The 18840-nt window shown below is 40.6% G+C and overlaps 1 protein-coding gene across 4 annotated transcripts in view; it reads right to left on the bottom strand.

The window, feature by feature from the left end:
* mtor (mechanistic target of rapamycin kinase) overlaps positions 1 to 18840 on the bottom strand; it is a 366257-nt gene that overhangs the window by 22487 nt on the left and 324930 nt on the right. For all 4 annotated transcript variants that reach the window (XM_048561203.2, XM_048561201.2, XM_048561202.2 and 1 more), the window contains 7 exons: positions 11893 to 11991; positions 9002 to 9124; positions 6434 to 6616; positions 4494 to 4628; positions 3258 to 3432; positions 2372 to 2507; positions 118 to 265 (listed from right to left, as the gene is read on the bottom strand). In XM_048561203.2, the coding sequence (XP_048417160.1) occupies positions 118 to 265; positions 2372 to 2507; positions 3258 to 3432; positions 4494 to 4628; positions 6434 to 6616; positions 9002 to 9124; positions 11893 to 11991 (999 nt within the window). The remainder of the gene's footprint in view (positions 1 to 117; positions 266 to 2371; positions 2508 to 3257; positions 3433 to 4493; positions 4629 to 6433; positions 6617 to 9001; positions 9125 to 11892; positions 11992 to 18840) is intronic.

Here is an 18840-nt window from a genome sequence, read left to right as displayed (position 1 = left end):
TCAGTAAGTTCAAAGATGCAATTTAATTTAAATTAAAATTTTAAGAAAGAGTGAATAAAAGTAATGACTTAACCATAAGAAAATGCACATTTAAAATAAACAGGCAACAGTACCCACCCTGAGCATTATGCGGTGCTCGATATTCAGCAGAATCTTTTTCTTCTCTCGGTAGTCTCGAATAAGAGCATGGAGCGTGTCGCAGTGTGGGACCCAGCCAATTAAGCCAGAGTTTGTGGACAGAGGAATGACAGCATATCTCTGAATACTGAAAGAGAAAGCCCAGAATATTTGAGGGAAACATCTAAATCCATTATGTACACTTTTTAGAGTATGTTTTAAAAATGTAATGTATTTCTTCATGAAACAAATCAACATGTTTAAAATACAGTGCTTGGGGAATACAAGCTAATTATCTCTTCTGTCAGGAGCATTTTTCTATTGACAAAACAGGAGCAGACTACTTATTCCTGATGTCCAAACAAATGGATTAAAACTTCAAATGCTTCAAGCTTGACATTCTAAAGGTATGTTACATTGTGGGACACCAGTGACAATGTTAGAAATGTAGGTCGCTTTAAGGGCAAACCAGGACAATTTCAGAGTTGGTTAAGAGTTGGTGATGTTCAGAGCTGAGCTGTCCTTAAGACCTGAGTTCATCCGCGTGGGACAGGAAGAGGACTCAGAAGGGTACAAACCGGTGAACTATAATTTTGCAATAAAACTGTTGCTAATCACAAAAAATACTCAGAGCGATTCACTATTCGGATATCTGCAATACACAGTTCATTAATATTCTTTAGATTGGGAGATCTGCTATTCTTAACCTGGTCTGGCCTACATGTGCCTGCAGGCCCACAGCAATGTGGTTGACTCCTAACTGCCCTCTGGGCAATTAGGGATGGATAAAAAAATGCTGATCCTAGTCAACAACACCAACATTTGGTGAATGAATAAAAAAAACTTCCTATTACACAAGCAGCACCAATATTGATTGTTCTTGCTTGTCCCCTATTTGTATTTTCATTGAGCTCAGATCATCCTTTTATACTGGAATAGCATACTCTCCCAACGACTTTTGATATGTATGAATAAATGAGGTCTGGAGCTGAGTAGCTCTGAATGAATCCTACATCAGCAGTGAGCAGGCTATTGGAGAATAACTGTTGCTTGACGCCACTCCAGATGTCACCTTTTATTAATTTAATGATGAGTAGGAAGTGTTTAAGGGAAGTAATGGTCTAAGTTATGTTCATCTTGATTTCATTGATTAGAATAAGCCTGGGAAATCTTCTGCATTGCCATTTTCACTTTCCCTCCCATTCCCACTCTGATCTATGTCCTCAAGTGAGTTTAATAATTTTAGATCGCCATCTCTGCAAGCGCTGGTAACGATTCTGTTCTTGCCATTTGCAGATTCACTAGACTGTTCTTTTGCTTATTTATTTGTCCTATTACCATTTACTTTGCTTTGTACCAGGATCCTTTTACTACACATTTTCCCTCTGTACCTGCTTAAAAGCTGTTAAGATGTTTTACATCTTACAGCTCTGACAAAATTTGAGAGATCTGGCACACTGTTGCTTTCTCTGCAGATTGTGTCTGACCTAGGAATATTTCAGCACTTTTTGTTTGTATTTCAGTTTTCCACATCATTGACTTGTTGCCAATGCCTTAACTACACTAGAAGAGCTTGGTTAATGAATAATGTGAGTACACATTTTCAGCATCACAGCCATAATGTTGTCAGTATTCTACTTTTCTATAGTCCAACACATGCAACTACTAATGGTTGAACACAGGAATGTTCATAGAGCTTACTCTTGTTAATTGCCTGGTTGCTGTGCAGCTTCTTTAATGAATGTGATAAGGCTACAGAATGTTAATAAACTTTGCTAGCTCAATCTATAGGCTATTGCTTTTTGCATTTAGTATGTAGATAGCCGTCCAAACCAGTCTCACCTGCTGGTATGACAGGACAATTTCTTGAACATTGATAGTTGGAATTGGGGTATTACTCTTTGGATTTGATGTCATTAAGTATGACTGGATCATACTGTTGTCTCTCAAGTCTGTGGGTCAGTTTTCTCAATGTGAGCACCAAGCATTGGGTGTTATCAAAGTGGACCTTATTGGATCGATTGAGCTGATACTGCTTTAAACTTCTTTGAATTTATTTGATATTTTATTGAGTGTTTATAAATAACCTCTGGGTTGTTCGATCCAGCACTGTAACCGTAAGACTACTATACCAATATGATCCATACATTTTCCTATTAATTGTTTTGTCTGGCTGTTCTGATTGGTACGATAACCATTATAAGACAAACAAGTGCAAAACAATGCTTACGGATATTGACCACAATGTCACTACCTGAGGTTCTTCCGAAGAGATGCTGGGTCATTTGCCAGCAAAGTGTTCACCAGTCCAAAAAGCTGCATCACCCTTTCATCCTGACGCAGATCTTCATGACCCTTCAGTAAGAACATGAATTCATGGCTATTACTTCCTACAGAAAGATAAATAAAATTCTGTTAAATTTGAGTTGGGGAAGAAAACTCAATGGTTAGCATATTTTACTTTTACAGTCTGGTAGAGCACCAGCATTTGTTTAGACCAGATAATAATGTGGCTTTCATTTTGCTAGAATTAGAGAACACAAAACCCAGTAAGGGGCAGGGATGTGCTCTGGTTCAATCATAGGATAAGTTTGGTAACAGTTGTGCTATTTCTGTTATGAGCAGGGAGGCTGAAATCTTCCTTAAGGGGTCTGTTGGGAGCATTCTCCATCTTTTTCACTCATAAGACTGCAATTCCTCCTATTGTTGGGATTCTTGGCCAGTGAGGAACCCCATCCAACAACAATAAAATTCAAAAATCAGGCTTTTAGTTGTATTGCAAAGGTGCAAATTGACTATATAATAAAGTATCCCTTTTTGCCAGGTGGAACATAGCGCTTCATTGAATGTGTTACTGTAAAAATACGACAGAAAATGAAACAAAGTGCACATGGCGGATTAGAGTCATGTTCTCCATCTTTTTAATTTGTATCCTGTCCTTCCAACACCATACTGGGTTAGTATAGCGGCCCCTGTTTCAAATACCTAAACTTAGTTTGATTTAATCACTCATTCCCGATGCATCTCTCTTCTTTGTTTGTGTCTTCATTTTGCTTTCTCAAAACAAAATTGTTCCCACTTGGAAAGGTATAATACAAATGAAATAGAAGATGACAATTTGCAAAGCTTATTTTTCTTACCCATGATGGTCAGCTTCCTTGGTCGCTGTTTGGAGGTTATAACCTGAAGTGAGGGAGCTATTGATTGAATACGGATGATTGGCTGGTTAGGATCATAAGTTCCTGGCACTGCCAATTCTAAGTCACGACACATCAACAGCTTAGGTGACACATACTGGAGTTCAAGTGAGGTGAGCTGCAAATAAATAAAGGTAGTTCATTTCTATAATCGCATATTAGCATTTGCTTAAATAGAGATCTCTGTTAATGATACAAGTAAATATAAATAAAATGTTAGTTCTGACTAAACCCTTTGTCCAACTGTCATTCAGTAACAGCATTCAAATTGACAATCACTTGATAATGTTTACTTATCCTTCTGAAATGATTTGCACATGTAAAGGGCCAATAGATTGTGTTCTTTCAGAACTCGCTGTACTCTGTATTCCCATAAGTGCGTGATGTCAGTGCTTTCCATCTTTTGTTACTTTCTGTATCACGTAGCACTTTCAGACCAGATGGAATAAGAGTTAACTCTAATAATATTCCGTAACAAAATTTCAAAAAAGTAGTTCATTTCACTGCACCGATATGAAAATCCAATGTTTCACACCAACCTGTCCACTCTGTCTGAGTGACTTCATTAGAAATATAGCTGGTTTTGACAAGGCTTTCGCTTCTTTTAGTCTAAAAAAGTTAAATTCTGAAGTTCATGCATGCACAACAGAGTAGTAAACTACACAATAAGCTTAGCTTTTAAAATTTGGCTGAGACTGTTCACAGCCTTGAATTTATTTAACACGAGATTTCAATTAGACCCCACATGCTATATATGGATTTCAGTTTTCAATAGATATTTTTGTCAATTGATGTCAAACCCTGAAAGGTAAAATATTCTGTTTTGAAAACATTTCAAAAGGTGTTTGTCTTTATTAACTTTAATTCCACTTTAATCAACAACCTTTCTGTTAGCCATAGTCATTGTAATGAAGTCAGCCACATGGACCTCATTGAATATAAGTTTCCTGTTTGGGGTGGTTAATCTGGTCCAATCAGGGAGCCCTGGCTGACAGATGTAAAGAGGAGTGTCAGAGGTTCTGGTCACTCTGACAGCTGGCTCTGAGGAAGCTGGATCAGAGCTAAGGACTCTCCACGCTTAAGGGTGATTTGGCGATGGGTTACTGACTTCTGTGGAGTTATTTCATTGATACTTTATACAAGAGCAGGAAGATACTGTCGTGAAACAACTGCACCCACCTGTGGAAGCTGCTTTGAAATGCGTCGGAATACATGGTAGTAGAGGTCCCAAGCTTGGGTTAGGTCCTTCACATTGGCTGACCTCATATACTTTCGACACCATTCTTGAGCCTCCATTAAGTCTCTACCATATGCCTGTGTAAGGATAAATTTGACAAGAGTAATTTGAATCCCAATTAAAACAAGAATTTCTCCAAAAATGAATATTTTCACTAAAAATCCTGGTTGCATATTTTAAAAATGTCATTATATTTGAATATGAAGAAATCAATCTTTTTTGCCTATGTTCTAAGTTGGTAGCTGTAGAGAAACAATTAGCTGGAGGTTGTTAACATTTGGGGCACAGGATGTTTCACTGCTTGGTCACATTTGATTCTTGGTAATAAAGATGGGACTCTCTTGGAGTGTATTAATAGGTCACCCAAGTCAGTGAACAGCATTTCAAGAGTTAGTCAATAAGGGAAGAGGTACAATCATAGATGGTGCTCCATATAGTTAAAATGCTGTTGGGAGTTCATTGAAGTCCCAGGAACTGTTCGGTAGCTCTGTGCAACTGGGGCTCAGGAGAAGTTCTGGGAGTTGTTTACTGAACCTGTGCTGATGAGAGGGATAGACCTCAGAAAAAGCTCTGGGGGCCACTTGGTACTTTCCAATACTTAATAATGATGGTTCAATAATGTAAAAATAGGAGGCATGTGTTGCTTTTCCAATGTACAATGTTACAATTTCAATATTTATTAACACAGTGTGGAGCTGAAGGAACACAACAGGCCGCATCAGAGCAGCAGCTCTGTTTCGGGTTGGGACCCTTCTTCAGAAATAAATAGAGAGGTGGCATGGGGCTAGAGACGGTAGATAGGACGGTGATAGATGAGTGCAAGTAGGGAATGGTGGGGATTGGTCAGTGAAGTGGGAGGGGCAGATAAGTAGGAAAGAAAATGGACAGGTTGTGTCAGGTCAAGGAGGTGGGGATCAGAGGACGGGTGGGTCATGGGATGAGGCCGGAGGTATGGAGATTTTGAAACTGGTAAAATCTATGTTTAGGCCACTGGGCTGTAGGCTCCTTTTGCTAGTTTCAAAATCTCCCCACCCTTGGCTTCATCCCATGATCAACACTCCCAGTGATCCCCAACTCCTTGACCTGACACAACCTGTCCATCTTCTCTCCCACCTATCTGCTCCTCCCACCTCACTGACCAATCCCCACCACTTCCTACCTGCACCGTCCCACATACCTTCCCTCACCCCACCCATCCTCTCTATTTATTTCAGAGCTTCCTTCCCTCCCCCTCATCCAATTCCTGAAGAAGGGTCCCGACCCGAAACGTCAACTTTCCTGTTCCTCTGATGCTGTGTTCCTCCAGCTCCACACTGTATTATCTCTGACTTTAGCATCTGCAGTTCTTACTATCTCCCCACATTTATTAAGATGTGCCTGAGTCAAGAAACACTAGTATGAAACACTATAATTTAAACATAGTTTTCCTTTTGTTATGGGAATACCCCAATGAAGAGATAAATTACTTTAGCAATAAGTCTTTCTGACAAGTGAACTCAGTTGTAACTGAATGATTGGTCCAAACTTTTACCAGAAAATTTTTAAAAGGAAAATAGAACCTAACTGTTCAAATTAAGTATATTTTAACATAACATGGAATAATGCTTGTAACTGTTTTAAGAAGAATAGTAGAAGTAATACCCTAAACTATTGATTTTATTTCTTTCTTTCAAGCGGTAAGACTTTGCTGTAGTTGTGTGCCGTTCAGAGGCAGGGTAATTGATAAATTTATGATTTTATTGAACAGACAGGTCAAAGGTAAACTCACCTATTTTTTCACGAGCATTGATGGGAGGGGTTTGTTTATTAACAGATCCACACTAGTTTGTGAAATTATAATTAGTCCATTTCAATGAAGGACAAAAGTGGTTTTGGCCCATACCTGGTTAAAGGAAGTTTCTTTTAGAGTTTGTGGACCCCGCTCCATCATAGCATGCAGAGGCTCAAGAACGGCAAACATTCCTTTCACATTTCGCTCTCCAAAATAAAGCCTCGATGCCTCTTCCAAGCCTTCATGCCACATTTCATGCCATAGAATAGCAACACGAATAAGCTCCTCACTCACCTGAAATGAAAGCACACTAGGTTTAGAAGCTCTGACCACTACACAGATAATCAACATTCAAAAACCTCAAACGAAGTTCCTTTGGAGATGTGATATAGGTATCAAGCTATGGCAGCTTTTACACATTTCTTTCTCTGTCTGAATACAACAGATAAATGCATATTTAGTTGATCTCGATAGAGTAGAAACCAAAAGGATGTTTCCTCCTGGCGGGATGACTAAAACTAGGGAGCACAGTCTAAAAATATCATGGCATATGTGGGTAGTGTACCAGAAATCAAATTCAGTTCTACTGGAGTCATCAAAAACGTGAAGAGTTAATTAAAACACAAATTTGCTTAATTTCACCTGTCTAATTCAAGTTAAAAGAATATGAACATTGGATTCTTCATTAACAAGAAAACAATGAGTTATTCAAATTGGGTGGCACAGTGGCTCAGTGGTTACCACTGCTGCCTCACAGTGCCAGGGACCAGGTTTGATTCCACACTTCAGCGAATGCCTGTGTGGAGTTTGCACATTCTCCTCATGTCTGCGTGGGTTTTCACCAGTTAATCCAGTTTCCTCCCACAGTCCAAAGATATGCAGGTTAGGTGGATTGGCCATGCTAAATTGCCCCGTAGTGCCCAGGGATGTGTAGGCTAAGTGGGTTAACCATGGAAAATGCAGGTTTACAGGGATAAGGTAAGGCAGTGCCTCTGGGTGGGGCGGTCTTTGGAGGGGCAGTGTGGACATGATGGGACAAATGGCGTGCTTCCACACTGTAGGGGTTCTATGATTCCATGAAATTAAACTGTTTTCAACCAACTGCAAGAAAGAAACATGATTTTCTGACATATAACTTCAACTTAAACTGTACTCACTTTGAAAATTCTTGTACATGTGAAAATAGACATGAAAGAGTCAAGACACAAATATTACAGGTGGAGGAAGTTAAAACGTCAAATGAGGAAGTTAAAATATCACAGATGTGATACCAGTCTGAATCACAGACATGGATGAGTTGCTTTTTTTCATCTTTCTTTTGACTCTTTCTAAAACTTTGCTAATGACGGGTGATTGTGGATGCATAGACTCTCAAGTCTTCCATTCACCGGTTGAAGATTCACCTTTCACTGCCTTACAGGTAGCTATTTTTCTTTTCCTTTCAACAGGGGGTTTTCAAAGAGAACACCAACTTCAGAGAGAAAGGTGAAAGAGAGTAGCTAATGACAAGGGATTTTCTTTTATTTTCTACACAGAAGAGAAAGAGATGGGTACTTTCACTCTCAGGCTGGATAATCCAGCCATTATCGTCCATACCAAAGGCTGTAGCCTCCTATTTGGGAACCAGTCAAATTGTTGCTACCATCATACAATCACTACAGAGTGGGCCATTTGGCCCAACAAGCTCACACATGAAGAGCATCCCACCAAGACCCATTCCCCCACTCTTGATTTTCCATGTCTAACCCAACTAACTTAAATATCCCTGGGCACTATGGGCAACTTAGCATGACCAATCCACCTAGCCTGCACATCTTTGGAATGTGGGAGGAAACTGGAGCACCTGGAGGAAACCGACGCAGACACGGGGAGAACGTGTAAACTCCACACAGCAATTGAACCCAGGTCCCTGACGCTGTGACACAACAGTGCTAACCACTGAACCACCGTGCCACCTATGTTGAGCCTTCCTGATTCGACAACAGCTGGGCTCAATCGAAAAGTCAGCCAAGAGACTGTCTCTATTTAAAACTGCCCTGAACATCACATGATATCAGTCACCCTTACTTTTCTACCACCCCTCATTCCTAATGTAATCCTTACTCACTCACACTGTTATTGGAACATTTTCCCCTTTGAACCACTCATTAATCTCAATTATTGGACCACGCTCTACTGTCACTGGTTTCATCCGTAACTGTTCATCCAGTACCCCTAAAGAATCAAGGATGGAAAGAAATGGGTACTCTCCTTCCTAATATCCAGATCCATCAGAGACCTGGCTTTTAAAAGTTAAATTATTTCTCTTCAATAAAATTAATTTGGATAGAGGCAAGACATTGTCTACCTTACAATTTGCCCTTTTGCTTTCTCTTTCACAAGAATTAACAATTAGAATACAATTTCTTCTAACAAAACAGGCGAGATAATTTGTCCTGGTTCTTCTGTTAAAGAAAATGACAAAGACATGAAGTACTACATATATCTGATTTGCAGGGAAAGCTGGAGCTCAAAAAGGATGAATTTGGTGCAAAAATTTTTTTTTAAATATGATCTTATCACAATTGAACAAAACATGGTTTTCAAATTTTGATTAACAGCCTTTTGAAGGGTAATCAATAGAAAAAAAAATGCTTTCTTTTGTAAAACTAACTAAATCGAACATAAACACCTGCTTACCATCATGGCCTGTTGTACTAGTGTGTTGCTATGCTCACACATATTCTTCAGGATCTTATTAGCAGCAGTGTGGCGAGCAGGAGTAGTGGACTTGGATGCAACAGTGAGTGGGTAAATCAGAGCCTGTGGTTTAAGTAAAGGGGACATCATTAAATATACCACATCAAAATGTAAAGTGAAAGTATGAATTTAAATACAAAATAACTCATCCTTGAACAAAATTATAATCATGAGTTTTTAGGATAGGTGATAATGGAGTAAGAAAGGTAAAAGCAGAAGAAAAATCTTCAGGTTAGCTATTAAATGTGAAATTCTAACTTTCTAATTGATCATAAATGGAAGAAGATTTGAACTTCTGTTTGAAACTTGCCATTGCGTCACCAAGCTGCATCTGACTATAGCAAGTTTCTCTGTAAACAATGAGATCTGATTAAGGCTAATGTTGAGCACACTAAATTGGCGAAGTAAAAAAAAAACAAACACAAAAACTTTCCCCCTTTAAATTTGGCTGCCTGCAGAAATTCATCACTGTTTTTCATCTGTTACTCAACAAAATGCAAGTCTTGACCCTCACCAATATAGGCACAGTAGCGTGTTTTGAGGAAATTTTGTTGCAAATGCATCATATCTGATGATTTTCTACTTCTTAGGCAGTCCCTTGAGACTAAGGATGACTTCCATCTCGTCTAGAGTTTTGGGTCTTATGGTGATCAAAGCGTCAGGATCCACAGGTTGGGCAGGTTGTGTTTGAAGATGCAGTTGGGTAGAATGCATAGGTTTTTGTAAACTTATTCTGCTGTTTGTGTTTGGCCTCCACCTAGGTCTGTCAGAGATGCTCGAAATGATCAACATCTCTATGAACGCTTCTTCTCCAGTTTGGGCAGTCTGAGGCAAGAGATTCCAATGAATTGGTGGTGCTGCTGCATTCTTGTCATGAAGGTTTTGAGGGTCTCCTTGAAGCATTTTCTCTGCTTTCCTTCCCATGACACAGTTCTGAGCAGACAGTTTGTTTTCAAAATCTTGTGTCGGACAGCACAGGATGTAGTGCATCAAATGCAGCCAATTAATAGCAACCTGTGCATCAATACTGGAGAGGTTGGGCTGAGTGAAGATGGTAACATTGGAGTGCCTATCCTGTCATAGCATTTTAAGTATTTTGCAGAGACATTGCTGGTGATATATGCCTAGGGATTTGAGATGTTTGTTGTAGTTGTCCATGGGTCTGATACACACTGACAGGCAGGTGGCAACTACTGTCCTGTAGGTCATGAGTTGAGATTTTTGTCATCCAGTGCTCTCTTCTCCAGATGGCCAAAGACAGCACTAGCATACTGGAGAAGATGCACAATTTCGTTATTGATGTCTACCCTCATAGAATCAAGGTATGCGAATTGACCCACACTTCCCAGTAGCTCACTGTGGATCTGTCAACTGAGAGGTATTATGGAGTATTGTCTTTAAATTTGGCTGCCTGCAGAAATTCATCACTGTTTTTCATCTGTTACTCAACAAAATGCAAGTCTTGACCCTCACCAATATAGGCACAGTAGCATGTTTTGAGAAGATTTGTAGCTCAGGTTGAGGTTCTGGATGTGAGTTTGCTCGCTGAACTGGAAGGTCAGTTTTCAGACGTTTCGTCACCATTCTAGGTATCATCATCAGTGAGCCTCCGATGAAGCGCTGGTGTTATGTCCTGCTTTCTATTTGTCTGTTTAGGTTTCCTTGGGTTGGTGATGTCATTTCCTGCATTGGTGCTGTGATTTCCTGTTCTTTTTCTCAGAGGATAATAGATTGGCTCCAAATCAATGTGTTTGTTGATGGAGTTCCAGTTGGAATGCCATGCTTCTAGGAATTCTCGTGCGTGTTTCTGTTTGGCTTGTCCTAGGGTGGATGTGTTGTCCCAATCAAAGTGGTGTCCCTCCTCATCTGTATGTAAGGATACTAGTGATAGTGGGTCATGTTGTTTTGTGGCTAGTTGATGTTCATGTATCCTGGTGGCTAGCTTTCTGCCTGTTTGTGCAAAGCCTGTTTGTCCAATGTATTGTCCACTACATTGGACAAACAGGCAGAAAGCTAGCCACCAGGATACATGAACATCAACTAGCCACAAAACCACATGACCCACTATCACTAGTATCCTTACATACAGATGAGGAAGGACACCACTTTGATTGGGACAACACATCCATCCTAGGACAAGCCAAACAGAGACACGCACGAGAATTCCTAGAAGCATGGCATTCCAACCGGAATTTCATCAACAAACACATTGATTTGGAGCCCATCTACCACCCTCTGAGAAAAAGAACAGGAAATGACATCACCAACGCATGAAATGACATCATCAACCCAAGGAAACCTAACCAGATAAATAGAAAGCCGGACATAACACCAGCGCTTCGTTGGAGGCTCACTGATGATGCTACCTAGAATGGTGACGAAACGTCTGAAAACTAACCTTCCAGCTCAGCGAGCAAACTCACATCCATAGCCACAGTAGACGCAACACGTGCAAACTGGGGCCAAGCATGACTGTCATTGCACCAATGTCATTCCCAAATTTCTTTGCAACAACATTTCTTTTCTAATACACGAAGCTTCCTGTTAAACTGCAGTTTCTCTACAGGGAGAGTGGGAAATTTTTCAACTTGAATTGACTCCAGCATAGGACCAGGACAACTGCAACCACTGTCATTGAGCTGCACCAGACAATGCTTGCGCATATACTTCAAAGATGCATGTGTACACCAAGTAAATAATAATGTGACTATTTTATTGAATATCATTTGTTATCAGATAAGTTAAGTCTAATATTTGGATAAATTTATGGACAGACTAAATTTGTAACAATTGTTTGGAAAGATAGAGAAAACAACTGCTGTTTTGCATACCTGTGGATGGTATCTACCAATGTCTGTCAGAAGCTGGTGAATAAGTCGACCCACTAAGGCACGCGGTGTATCAATTCTTGCAATGAGCTGAGGGATTACCTGAAGAAAATTCCCCAAAAAAAGTAAATAATTTTGCAGACAAGATGTATACTTTGAATCTAAGATACAAAGATTTACAGCTCCTTAAACATGCTTCCTTTCTAAACTGTAACCACCAGGCCCTGCTGCTCAGAGTCACAGAGATATACAGCACAGAAACAGACCCTTTGATTCAATTTATCCATGTTAAGCACATATCCTAAACTGATCTAGTCTCATTTGCCAGCATGTGGCCCATTTCCCTATGAACCCTTCCTATTCATGTACTCATCCAGATGCCTTTTGAATGTTGTAATTTGCCTCCACCATTTCCTCTGGCAGCTCATTCCATTTATGCACCATCCTCTGTGTGAAGTTTCCCTTCCGGTCCCTTTTAATTCTTGCCCCTCTCATTTTAAACCTATGCCCTCTAATTTTGGACTTCTCTACTCTGGCAAACAAAACCTCGGCTATTCACCATAGTCAAGCCCCTCAAGATTTTATAAACCCGTATAAAGTCACCCCTCTGCCTCTGATGCTCCAGGGAATACAAAGCCAGCATGTCGGTGTAATTCTCTTTTCCGAAAGGGTTGACTTTTGCTGGACCACAACACCATGGGTATCTAGTACTCTTGCTCAAATGGATTAACTTTACTTTGAGTTAGTGATTATGAACAGTCCACGTGCCACAGAAAATATCTCACTCACATTATCACATGCACTTTCCACCAGATGACACTAGGTATTAAATGGGTCTAAACACTGATCAAATTAGCCCTCTTTAGCTGATGGTTGAGCTTGTAATTAAACATGTTAGGAGAATTTAGTTAACTCAGCACAGATAGACGATTTAAAACGGAGCCTTTGATAGAACATACCACCACACCAGATGGTGCCTTTGTCAATTAGATTATAAACAATGTGATGTCACTGCCATACTCAATAGTTCATTTCAGAAGTTATGAATTGAATTTGGCAATTAAAATTATACAGCCATCCTAGAGAAAGCTATTGGTTAAAACATTTGGAAAATGGAAATTGCATTTGCAAGTAGCTTTTTGATCCCAGCTGATGGTAATACTGGACAAGGCAGCTCCCAGATGAAATGCGGCTTGATAAATTATGTGCTTAAGTTTTATTTTAATTTTTTTTTAGTCAGTTAATGTGGTAAGTCCTTGAAATATAATCACAGAAGGCTGCAGATGCCCTTTAACCACAGAATATAAGTTTGTGACATGAAAGAAAGAAAACGCTATATGTATACATAAGTAGAAGATGGATCAGTATTTCACAAACATCTAAACAAAATTTCAACCTGTTTCCCAACACTATCTGTTACAGAGATTCAATTCTAGAGAAACAGCACTCCTTTTGCAACTTTTAAATTTCTACTGAATCGACTATTTTTCTCAGTTGTTTTTTCTTGGCTTGTGGAGACAATGTTACATTTCCATTGCAAGTCGACATGCACAATCCTCTCACATTTCTGATGGTCTAAATGTTTTTCAATTCCAATAACTTCAAGATCTTTATCCAACTTTTCTGGTCTAGAAGGTCCATAGATGAATAGCCACTTCTGCCTCGGCAACTGGTTCTGAACTGAAAAGCCTGGTTCTTCTATTAGGAGAGACATCTCTTTCTTCTACGGGACTCTGGGTTTTTCTGAGCTGAAACTTTAAACTTTTTGCTTTGAAATCAAAACAAATTGAGTGTCTTATCTGTCTTAAAATCAAAACAGTAACATTTTATTCATTAACACTACCAGGTATTGCCCAAGCAGTTGATTGAAGTCATTGACTTTCTTAGAAATTATGCATTTAGGTCAAAGTTACTCTTTTTCAAACAAGTTTTCACTAAATTAATAAAAACCTGCCTCTATTTCTTAACAAAAATTCAAACTTCAATAGTGATAATAAAATTATATATGTTTATCACAACAAAGCTATGCATTCCTTAAAAAACGATAAATTGGAGCTTTCCCACAAATGTGCTGGATTTCATGCTCCTTTGCAAGCAAGTGTGAATGCCAAAAGGGCTTGTAAAGGGAGTCTGAGTTTGATTTATTGTTGTCACATGTACTGAGATACAGTGAAAAGTGCTGTTTTGTGCAGCCTAAATCCTGCATGCTTCAAATTAATGGCCATTTATGTTCTTCACGTCACTCTCACTACTGCAGTAGAGACAGGCCATGTGGATAACCCAGCAGATTTAATGGACATACAGCTGTCAGGCAAGTTAGGTGGAGGAAGAGGAGGAGGTGGAGTTGGAGTCGGAGTCGATGAAATCGACCTTGAGGGCCCAAATTTCCAGATCTGCCCTCCCTTAAGGTTGTTACCCCCATTGGTCCCTCAAAAGCAGTCCCCACTGCTCCTTGCTAGAATTTGCCAGGTAGGCCTTGCTAATACCTTGGATTGTGTTTAGTCCGGCTCTCATAACTTCTTCTTCCTCAGAGTCTGTCCCAGCAGTGTAGTCCCAGCAGTGACCAACCACTATGAGAACTTGGCACTGCTGCATCTACAGAGCTGCTAGCTAATCAAAAAGGCTGGTAGCTCTTAGAGATGGATTTTGTTTGAAGATGGTGTTGGATAGCTCATTCTGAATCAATTAACATCCCGCTGAGCTTAAAATGGCTGTGAAGTAACCAGCTTTCTGGGAGGAGCAGGTACTGCAGGCACGGAACACAGCTCCCTGTTAAATCCTGCTACGTGTGCTACTACTGAACATTATTCAGAACCGACATCCAAAGTCCGATATATTTATAGGCTACAAACTGAAAGACCAGCATGAAATTTTTAAAAATCAAATTAAGAACTATGTAATTAAAATAGAAATACAGGGATACGTATTTTGCTGTACCTGCATGATGTGGGGAATGTTGGACCCCATTGTGGCTCATAGTGATCACATCTGTAGCAAGTGTTAACAAAAGCGTGGAGCTGGATGAACACAGCAGGCCAAGCAGCATCTCAGGAGCACAAAAGCTGATGTTTTGGGCCTAGACCCTTCATCAGAGAGGTCTAGGCCCGAAACGTCAGCTTTTGTGCCCCTGAGATGCTGCTTGGCCTGCTGTGTTCATCCAGCTCCACACTTTGTTATCTTGGATCCTCCAGCGTCTGCAGTTCCCATTATCTCTGTAGCAAGTGTTGATGGCTTGAGAAACTCTGGCTCAGAGTTGATGAATTGGAGTCTGAGTTTTGAACACTGTGGCACATCAGGGTAGGGGAGTTATCTGGACGCGGTGTTTCAAGGAGGCAGTCACACCTCAGATTAACTGCTTCAAAATCAGATAGCAAGTTGTGATGACGAGCAAGGCAGGCAGGCAGAGGGATCCAGGAGGTAGTACGGAAGGAGCCACAGCCCTTAAGCTTATCTAACAGGTTTGGGATTGTTGCTACCAGTGTGGATGAGAATGGGCACTGTAGTGAAGATGTGGAAACTGACCATAGCCCTGTATTACATGGAATCATTCAAGAGGGGCCTAGAAAAGAGAAATATATTTGTAATCGGGAATGGTATAGTCAGAGGGATAGACACTACGTTCAGGATCAAGAGTTCCAAAGGCTGTGTTGCCTGCCTGGTCCATGAGATTAAGATCTCTCATCTGGGCTGCAAAGGAACTTGGAGTAGGAAGGCAAAGATCCAGTTGCTGTGGTGCATGTAGGTGCCAATTAAATAGGTAGAAACAAGAAAGAGGTTTTGTTGAGAAATATGCGGTTAGCGGCTAAATTAGAAATCTGAACTGAAAATGTAAAAATCTCTGGATTACTATCGAAGCTGTGAGCAAATTGGCACAGGGTCAGCAAGATTAGAGGTAAACACGTGGCTGGAAGATTGATGTGGCTGAAATGTGTTGGGAAGAATGGAACATTCGTACCAGTATGGGGAAGATGGCAGCTGTTTGATAGGACAGGCTCCACCATGCTAGAACCAGGGTCCTGGTGATTTGTGTAACTACGGCTGTGGATACAGCTTTAAACTAAGTATTGCAGGGGAGTGCATTCAGTTACATGGAAAATTACAGAAAAAGGGAGTGGGTAGGATTCAACAGAGGTTATTAAAGCTTCCACAACAAGTAATTGGACAGATAGTATGGAATGGATCAGGAATCTAACTGAAATAGCTCCATAGAGGCCGATATCCTGTTACCAAATCACCATATATTTACATGTTGGAAGTCCTGACACTGATCCAGCTTCCTCAGAGCAAGCTGTCAGAGTGAACAGAACCTCTGAAACTCCTGTGTGTGTGTGTCAGCAGGGGTCCCTGACTGGATCAGATTAACAGCCCAATCAGGGAACTCAAATTCTATGAGGTCCACCTGGCTGACCTCACTACAATCACTTCAGACGCAACAGATGAGAGGACAATTATGAGATGGTGGGCAGTCAACTGAGGGTGGTAATAAATGAAAGTAAAGCAATAGCAATAAGTTACACAGGGTCAGAAGATGCAGAATCTATGTCAGTAGAGTTGGGGGACTGCAAACAAAAAAGATGATGATGGAAGTTGTGTTCACGTCCTAGCAGTAAGTCAGGATGTGGGAAGAAAATGAATCAGGAGATAGAAAAGGCATGTAAGAAAGGCACTGTTATAATAATCATTGAAGACTTAAATATGCAGGTTGACTGGAAGAATCAGGCCGGTAGTGGATCCCAAGAAAAGGAATTAGTGGAGTGTCTCCAAGATTTTTTTTGGAGCAGCTTGTGGTAGGCCCCATGAGGGAACAGGCAATTCTGGTGATGTTCAATGAGGAAGACTTGATTAAGGAAGCTTTAGGTGAAGGAATCCTTAGCGGCCAATGACTATAATATGATAGAATTCACGCTGCAATTTGAAAGGGAGAAACTGGAATCAAACGTAACGGTATTACAATTGAATAAAGGTAACTACAAAGACATGAGAGAGGAGCTGGCCACAGGTGACTGGAATGGGAGTCTTGCAGTGAGGACAGTGGAGCAGCAATGGCAGGAGGTTTAGGGGTTAACTTAGGAGACACAGCAGAAATTCAACCCAAGGAAGAAGCAGGATACCAAGGGTAGTACGAGTAAACAATGGCCAATAAGGAAAGTCAGGGACCGTATAAAAGCAAAAAAAGGCAGTAAACAATGTGGTAAAGATTAGTGGGAAGCCAGAAGATTAGGAAACTTTTAAAAACCAGCAGAGGCTAACTAAAAAATCAATAAGGCCGGAGAAAATGAAATATGACAGTCAGGTATTAACATAAAAGAAGTTTATAAATCTTTTCTAGATATGTAAAAGAAAGGACCGAGTGGACACTGAAGCACTGGAAAATGAGACTGAAGAAGTAGTAATGGGAAACAAAGAAATGGCGGACTGAATAGCTACTATAAGACTCGCGCAACATATCAGAATTTCATGAGAGTCAGGGGCAAAGCTGAGTGCAATGATTATCACTAAGGAGAAGGTGCTAGGGAGGCTAAAAGGAGGTGGATAAATCATCCAGACTAGATGGACGACATTCCAGGGTTATTGGAGGAGATTGTGGAGGCATTGGTGGTGATCTTTCATAATCATGGACAGGGAAGGTCCCAGAGGACTGGAAAATGACTAATGTACACTCCCTTTAACAAGGGAGGGAGACAGAAGGCAGGAAACCATAGGCTAGTTAGCTTAATCTTGGTCATTGGTAAAATTTTAGAGTCCATTATTAAGGATGAGAATGCAGAGTATTCGCAAAATAGTTTGAGTCAGCATGGTTTTGTCAAGGGGAGGTCATGCCTTACAAATCTTTTAGGATTCTTTGAGAGGTTAACGAGCAAGTTAGACAAATGACAGCCAGTGGATGTGATCTATTTGGATTTCCAGAAGGTCTCTGCTGCAAAAGAGGCATCTAAATAAGATCAAGGCTCCGAGATAGTGGGAACTGCCGATGCTGGAAAATCTAAAATAATAAGGTGTAGAGCTGGATGAACGCAGTCCGCCAGGCAGAATCAGAAGAGAAGGAAAGCTGACGCTTCGGATCTGGACCCTTCTTCAGAAATGGCATTTCATCCAGCTCTACACCTTGTTATCTAAGATCAAGAGCCCATTGCTTTGACAGTAAGGTACTGGCATGGATAGAGGATTGGCTGACTGGCAGAAGGCAGAGTGTGGGGATAAAGAAGTCTTAATGAGGATGGCAGCTAGTGACTAGTGGAGTTCTGCAGGAACCTGTGTTGGGATCATAATATTCATGCTATACACATACAACTTGGATGAAGGAACTGAAGGCATTATTGCTAAGTTTGCAGACAACACAAAAATAGGTGGAGGGGCAAATAGTGTTGAGGAAATGGGGAGGATGCAGAAGTACTGGGACAGGCTAGGAAAATGGGCAAAGAAAGGGCAGATGGAATACAGAATGGGAAAGTGAGAGGTTATGCACTTTGGAAGGAGGATTAGAGGAATAGACCATTTTCTAAATGGGGAAAGGCTTCGGACATATGAAGCACAGAGGGACATGGAAGTCCAAGTTAAAGTTTCCCTGCAGGTTAACATGCAGGTTCAGTTGGCAGTTCAAAAGGCAAATGCAATGTTAGCATTAATTTCATGAGGGCAAGAATACAAGGGTAGAAATCTCTTGCTGAGGCAGTATAAGACTCTGTTCAGACTGCATTTGGGAAAATGTCAGCAGTTTTAGGACCTGTACCTAAGGAAGGATGTGTTAGCATTGGAGGGGGTCCAGAGGAGGTTTACAATAATGATCCCAGAGTTGAAGGGCTTGTCATATGGGGAGTAGTTGTACAATCAGGGTCTCTACTCAACCAGATAGAAGCGAGGTGAGGGGGGATCTAACTGAAACTTACAGAAAACCGAGAGGTCTGGATAAAGTGGATGTGACTTGAGGGCACAGCCTCAGAGTAAAGAGCT

The sequence above is a fragment of the Stegostoma tigrinum genome, chromosome 28, assembly GCF_030684315.1.
Source record: "Stegostoma tigrinum isolate sSteTig4 chromosome 28, sSteTig4.hap1, whole genome shotgun sequence".
NCBI lineage: Eukaryota > Metazoa > Chordata > Chondrichthyes > Orectolobiformes > Stegostomatidae > Stegostoma > Stegostoma tigrinum.
The sequence above is the reverse complement of the archived record's forward strand: the minus strand, read 5'-3'. Positions and strand labels throughout refer to the sequence as shown.